Source organism: Porites lutea, chromosome 10 (assembly GCF_958299795.1).
Source record: "Porites lutea chromosome 10, jaPorLute2.1, whole genome shotgun sequence".
NCBI classification, from domain to species: Eukaryota; Metazoa; Cnidaria; class Anthozoa; order Scleractinia; family Poritidae; genus Porites; species Porites lutea.
Genome location: NC_133210.1, coordinates 12,089,695 through 12,096,017, shown reverse-complemented (window position 1 = coordinate 12,096,017; position 6,323 = coordinate 12,089,695). Strand labels below are relative to the sequence as shown.

General features: G+C 41.5%; 1 protein-coding gene across 1 annotated transcript; it reads left to right on the top strand.

Annotated features, from left to right (window-relative positions):
• Window positions 1–5,916, top strand: LOC140951144 (uncharacterized). The gene is made up of 4 exons (XM_073400360.1): window positions 1–429; window positions 1,479–1,831; window positions 2,697–2,781; window positions 4,618–5,916. Exons 1-4 carry the CDS (start codon window positions 135–137, stop codon window positions 4,923–4,925), a joined length of 1,041 nt encoding a protein of 346 aa, XP_073256461.1. The 5' UTR covers window positions 1–134; the 3' UTR covers window positions 4,926–5,916.
• Window positions 5,917–6,323: the final 407 nt, after the last annotated feature.

The following is a 6,323-nucleotide window of genomic DNA, read 5'->3' as shown; positions in this document are numbered from 1 at the left end:
GTGAAATGTGCGAGTTTTCCACTTCCTTGCCACTACAGAAACGAACTGCACGTCTCGTTTTCCGGTAATTCCACGAAATTCTCAAACACGAAGCAAAACTCTGCGACATCTGCCGTACATAGAGGTGACACGGCATGGCGTATCAGTCTAGCGCTTTTTACCTTTTCAACTGTGATAAAACTTATAATTTAGAGATAGTGGAAACGTTTTTGCTTAAATTGGAGGAGAAATATGACTTCAAAATTACCGTCGATCGTCGATATTTTGGTCTGCAAGAAATGGCTGATTTGTGCGAGAAAACCTTGCCTCAACTGGTGATGGATTTTGCCGTCTTTGTTATTCATGCAGATGAATCTCGTCTCTCCATCAACGAGGATAACGCTGGTATCGGTTACGCGAGAATCTACAGAGCTTTGCTTGAGAAAACAGGTGGGTTTGACTAATGAGTACACTCGCCGCTGAGCCTTCCACCGATTCAGTCGTAGTTCCTTAATTTAATGTAATACATCTTCCACTTTATAATAAAAAGTGATGCACGACAATGCCCACTATAGTCAAGGCATACTATCGAAACCAGAAAACACACTTTTAGAACTTCACATTCTCAGAAAGCCGGAAGTGGATAGGAAGTGCTGTAGGTATTTACGGCAGTGTGAAATGTACCGACACGGATCATGTAGGCAGTGTATTCGCTGTACATATTTCTATCCAGACAGAAAAATTGTTTAAATCCCATGTTCATAATATCGAAGTGGGGGATAATCAATCAGTAAATGAAGCATGAGAGAGAAAACCTTTAGAGCACTTTCGATTTCGAACGATTAGGCAGAGGTCACCCCCTAATGCTGAATGTCACGTGAAAAAGAGGGAAGAATTTCGTGGAAAACTTGTCAGGTGACAGAACCGGAAGTATTTCTTCAGAGTATTTAACCCATACCGAAATTAAAGATGAAGTGTTTTACAGAACATTCAAAAAAATTGATCGACTTAAATTCCCCCGCCCCCACTTCCAATAATATGCTTCTTCGTTTATGATACTCCGAGTTCAAAACCCCTCCCAAATTAATTACTGCGAAAAATACAAGACTCGAGAATTTTGGACTTTTACAGATTGTATCAGGTAAGATAAAAGATAAAGTCTGCGTTTTAACCAAGTGGTTCATCAAACCGGGCAAGAGCTTTTCTTGATTTCTGTAGCATTAAGCACGTACTCACCTAAACAGGATAACGGCCCATTGCAGGGCTTGCCTTTTCCACAAGAAACCTATCGAAAGGTTTACTCCAACATGAAATTGGCCGGTACCTATTTATACACCACGTTGGAGTAAGGCATGAGACTTGTGGGTGTCTTAACTAACACAATACAACTTAACCCTTCACCTTTTGATACCACGTCCAAACCACTTATCGCTGAGCAGCCGGTGTATCAAAACGCTACAAACTGCTCGATAATATAAGGTTTCTGCTGCTTTTTTCAGGTAACAAAGTGTTGATCGTGATAGGCGGAGACAGTTACTACCAAAATGAAGACGAAGAAGCGCGGTCTGTCATCTCGCGCTGGGCAAAAAGGAAGGTGGCTTCGCAATTTCGTGAAGAGTATCTGGACGGAAGGCAAAGCTTTATATTCTCTTGGAATAAAAAACACCGACCGATTCACGAGCAAGCTATGCGGCATTTTCTTGATCCCAGCAAACGGGGATTCAAATTTAAATACACACCTCCAGCTCCCAGGCCCTTGCCAAAGCCTATAGCACCTGTGGTCCCTCAGCCCTCGCGGAAGCCAGAAGCACCTGAGGTCCCTCGACCAGCTAAACCTTATCCGACACGAGAGGTAGGACTTAAATCTCTCCTTCACATACCGCCCCCGAGTCTCTTCTCTGTGTTGAAGAAGCTGTCCAAAGTCCTCACTAGGAATTTCTTTCTCATAACTGCTGACTTGAACGGGAGAGGGGGTCATGACACAATCGATGACACAAACCTTAGGCAGCCCTACCAAAACTCAGAAAGTTCTTCTTTAATTTATTTTAGTTCTCCCTTACATGTAAGTTAAGGATAGATGATCGAAACGCACCGATTACATTACGAGCAATAACATCACTGCTTAACTGAGTGACGACCAATAACATCACGACGTAATTGACCAATCAGATCAATAACCAGAGTATAATACCATCAACTGACGTGATACAACTCACTTTGACTCTGAAGATGACTACCGCATAGGTTGTCGAGACGTCAGTCACTGTCAACGACAACAGTCCTATTCAGGACTAAGTTCACCCGAACGATCAAACTCAACCTACTTTTGAAATGACTTCTTGGTTCAAAGCTTTCACATAGTTTTTTTTCTTACAATATCAGTACATATGCAAGAGATCTCATGTTAAGTAAGAAATGATCATATAAGAGAAAAGCTCTCCACTCATTTTCTAAGGTGAATTTGTGTTGAGATCAATCTGGAGAACTTGAATAAATCAGTTACAGCTTAAGTGGTTAAAAGTGCTTGCCCTTCAGTTGTGTTTGATTTCGCGGCACGAAGACTAGATTGAATCACGGATAGTGCTCTCTGTTTCTTAAGTCGCCTTATTTAGCTGATGAAAACTTCGAAGAAGATTTCGTCAGGTTAGTCTATTAATAGCTAACAGCGTTTGAAATAAATATTAAAAACACTGCATCGCATTAATTTCTTTCTTCAGGATGATGAGGAAGAATCCCGAACCCACAATAGGGAAGCGCCAACACGTAAGTTGAGGGATGAACCGCCAATCGGCAGTTACGGAGGTAAACTCGTTCTCTCGATGATTTGAAAAGTTCAGTGTTACATCACCTATGTTAAGAGATCAAGAAGCATTATAAGAAATTGACTCCTACGTTTTCCCCACGGGAGTGTCTCGAATGCTTCCCAGAGGGTAGCAAAAGGGGAAGTCATGATCCCGTTTCACGTACAAATTTAGACAAATTACACGTATCGCGTGGAATCTAAACCAATTTTCAAGAGTCAAGAGTCTCACCTGTTAATGAAAGGGACTAGGAACCGAAACACAGTCACCATGGATCCTAACTCGCATTATATTTGATGATCGCAATTTCTCCTCACTTCTCCTCTCAGTAGAAGGTCGGTGGGGCGATCTTAAAGGGCGTTAACGAACAGTCGCGCATGTGGGAAATTCGTGTTTCCAGCGGTCTTGCGTTCAAATCAACGCCCCCGATGCGACTTCTTTTTATCCCTCAGCGAAAGAAGCCTGCGTGGCAGGCGCAGGTTTTTTTTTTTGGTTAGTTTTAATTTACTCCTTTTCTCTCCACACGTGCGCAATCGTGTCCTCTAAATTTCTCCTTTCGCTCTAACAAACCCCCGCCGGTGCCTTCTGTGCAGGCTACAGCGACTGTGCCTAGGGCCTTTCGTTGGCGGCAATTCACTCAGTTTAACACGAAAACAAACGAGAATTGCCGAAGTGGACGATAATTATTCCAAAGGTCACTGGTCACGTGAGGTTTTTAGGGTCTGGTCTTTAGGTAGTAGTTTTTAACCAAGACAAAAACGTAACGCATGCGCAGAAAATAATACCAATGGCCTTGTTTAATCCCTCTTTCTTATTTTAATGCTTTACACGAAATGCGACAAAGTATTCACGAGTCCCGCACATCACGGATCACGTTCCTATTTTGGGAACCTTGACGCGTCACACACTAAATTTGGGCCTAATCACGCCTCACGCGTAAACCCTATGCTACCCTCTTCCCAAGCGTTTGAATCCCTGACCCTGTGTAGGGCAAAGAGAAACCTGAAATTATATCTACTCTGGCTTTAGAACCCTACTTGGCTAAGGCAAGGAAAACAATACACAAGCAACCATCTTCTTTGCCGCGATTGCCCACGATTCTGAATGTCTCGGAGGATCAAATTCACAAATCGCTTTCTTTTCATATTGATACATGCATATGGTAGATGGCAAAAGATGAAATGTTTTGTAGAGTAAAGTAATGAAAACTTGTGATTAATCTTTGCACTCCTCATTTACGGTGGTGGCAATGTGATCCATGGCCTTCACGACTTAATTTCACATAAAAAAGACGGATTAAGTACTAAATATAGCACAAGTATACCCCACAGTGGTGGATTCAGACAGAAATAAGCGCTCCTCTCTTTGAACGAGTAACCCAACTCACCCCTCTTTACTGAACTTACAGTATACGCCTTTTGGGCGTAAGTGTCTTAAATGGGCCCTTTGCAGCTAAACAATACTAGTCAGATGAGACACAACCACCCTGCTGGAGGTATGAGAAGCAGTAGGGCATTAAAAACAAGGAGACAACAACATTTTAAATGTTATTTCTTTCCTTTTCAATTTCCCTTTATGTTGTTTTCCTCTAGAAAGTTTTTTTTTTATGTTACGTGTGGCTTTTCAGCTCCAAAGGGTTAAATGGTGGGGCTAAGCCAACCTTGTTTCAACAGAATGACCAAGACTGTACATTACGAATTTTTAGAAGGTGTTGTCGTTGTTAGTAGCTAAGATTCTGGTTATGGTGTACCTTTACAACTAAAGATAGGTGCAGTGTAAAGAGTAGCAAACTCTACTAAATAGGTCCGACTTAACTGTGAATCTTTCAATATTGCAGCTATACGTCCAGCTGCCAGTGGAACAGCACCAGCTGTTTATCCAGCAGGGACCACGTTATTGCAGACACACATATATCATGGAATAATTTCATACAAAAATGAGGACATCACGCAAAGACATCAAGGATGGCGACCTACAGCGAAACAGGAGTCAGAACTAATGGAAATCTACAAATTCACACCAGACACCATAGTGACGTTCGTCAGTACAGGCTATGGAGGCGTTAGCTATACAGTTGACAGGCGCCCTTCGACGTGCTGTCCGTGGGGTCCGTGCGGTTCGTGCGGTCCATGTTCATTACTGTAATTTTTTTTTCCACGCTTAATGGAGGGCCGTGTTGCACTCTCTTTGCTACAATTATAGAAAAAAATGCTGTGAAAAGCTATGTTGCCAGTGGTTGCTAACTTACAACTAACATTTTAGTTCACAGAACCCTACGGAATTTATTTCTTATAAATGCCCTATCAGAACAAGCAGCCATCTGGCTAAACGCAATGACCAGTGAGAAAGGCGAATGTTAAATAACAGAAAGTTTTTTAGTCTAGCAAGCACAGTGATCTCTCAAAGCTAATCAAACCCATCGCTTGATGAAGACATCGAACTGACCAGAACTACTTGGTAGAAACGTCGAAATCAATCATAGAGTGCGAGAGACCTATTAGAAAATATTTTACTTAGCCAGATTTCTTTTGCCAATTTCATACCGCAGCTGAATCTTATGTTTATGTCGTTTTGTTAGGCCCCACCAAAATTACCCCTTGTGGGACTTCCAAAGCAATTTTCTTAAAGTGTACAGCACAACTCATAAATAAAGGGAGTGCAAAAATATTAATTTGGGTAGCAATCTTCTCTGCGTTGAAGCGGTGGAGAATATAGCTTATCGACATTTGGGGCAGCAATTTACTATTAAAAGATGTGCACGAGAAACCTCTCAGTAATTTATGCGGAAAATGCGGCAACAACTCCCAAAGAAAAATAATTGCTTTCATTGCGGTGTGCTAATAATGCGTTGATATAGGTACGCTAATTTGAATGTTTAGCCAAGTGCAGGTTTACGCGGGTTCAGATAATTGTGTATAATTGTTCTTCCACACATAGAGCTCACAAGATCCCTTTGGCGATTATTGACTGTTCGTTTAGTAGACTTGAAAGAATTTTGAAAATACAAGACTGAGAGTACATGAGAATGTTTTTTTTTTTTCAGTAGTCCGTCATTCTCTGAATGAGTCTGCAAAGTCAAGCCGTGCCTAAGAATATATTGGATAGGAAAAACAATAAAGGAATTCTCACAGCTATACAGTCTGATTTGCTCTATTACTCTTTTCTGTTCGCCCTGTTGACTCATTTTGCATCCCAGCCTCGTCCTAAGGGGCCACTCGGTTATCAATGGTGGCCTTCTAAATTAGAAAACGAAAAGACCCTCTGATCCGACCACGGCCAAGTGAGGCCATTAGCTATTTGTGATTTAACTGGGGACGAGTTTGGTTTATATATACAGTTATATATAGCTGTATTCCGCGAAAAAGCGGAAGAAACTCGACATATGTATTTAACAAGTCTGTCTAACAAGTCTGTTTGAATGTATGAAAAAGAAATATTTCTCAGAAAGGGTATTGTTTGTGTCGGACAATTCCAAAAGAGCCTAGGCTTTCTTGATGAATTTGTCGCTTTAGTATTTCATTTCTGGACAGCAAATTCACAACA

Coding starts and splice junctions, on each gene's coding strand:
- LOC140951144 (XM_073400360.1), top strand. CDS start 135: ATGGCGTATCAGTCTAGCGCTTTTTACCTTTTCAACTGTGATAAAACT. Junction 430..1,478: donor AGCTTTGCTTGAGAAAACAG/GTGGGTTTGACT, acceptor TGCTTTTTTCAG/GTAACAAAGTGTTGATCGTG. Junction 1,832..2,696: donor AACCTTATCCGACACGAGAG/GTAGGACTTAAA, acceptor TTCTTTCTTCAG/GATGATGAGGAAGAATCCCG.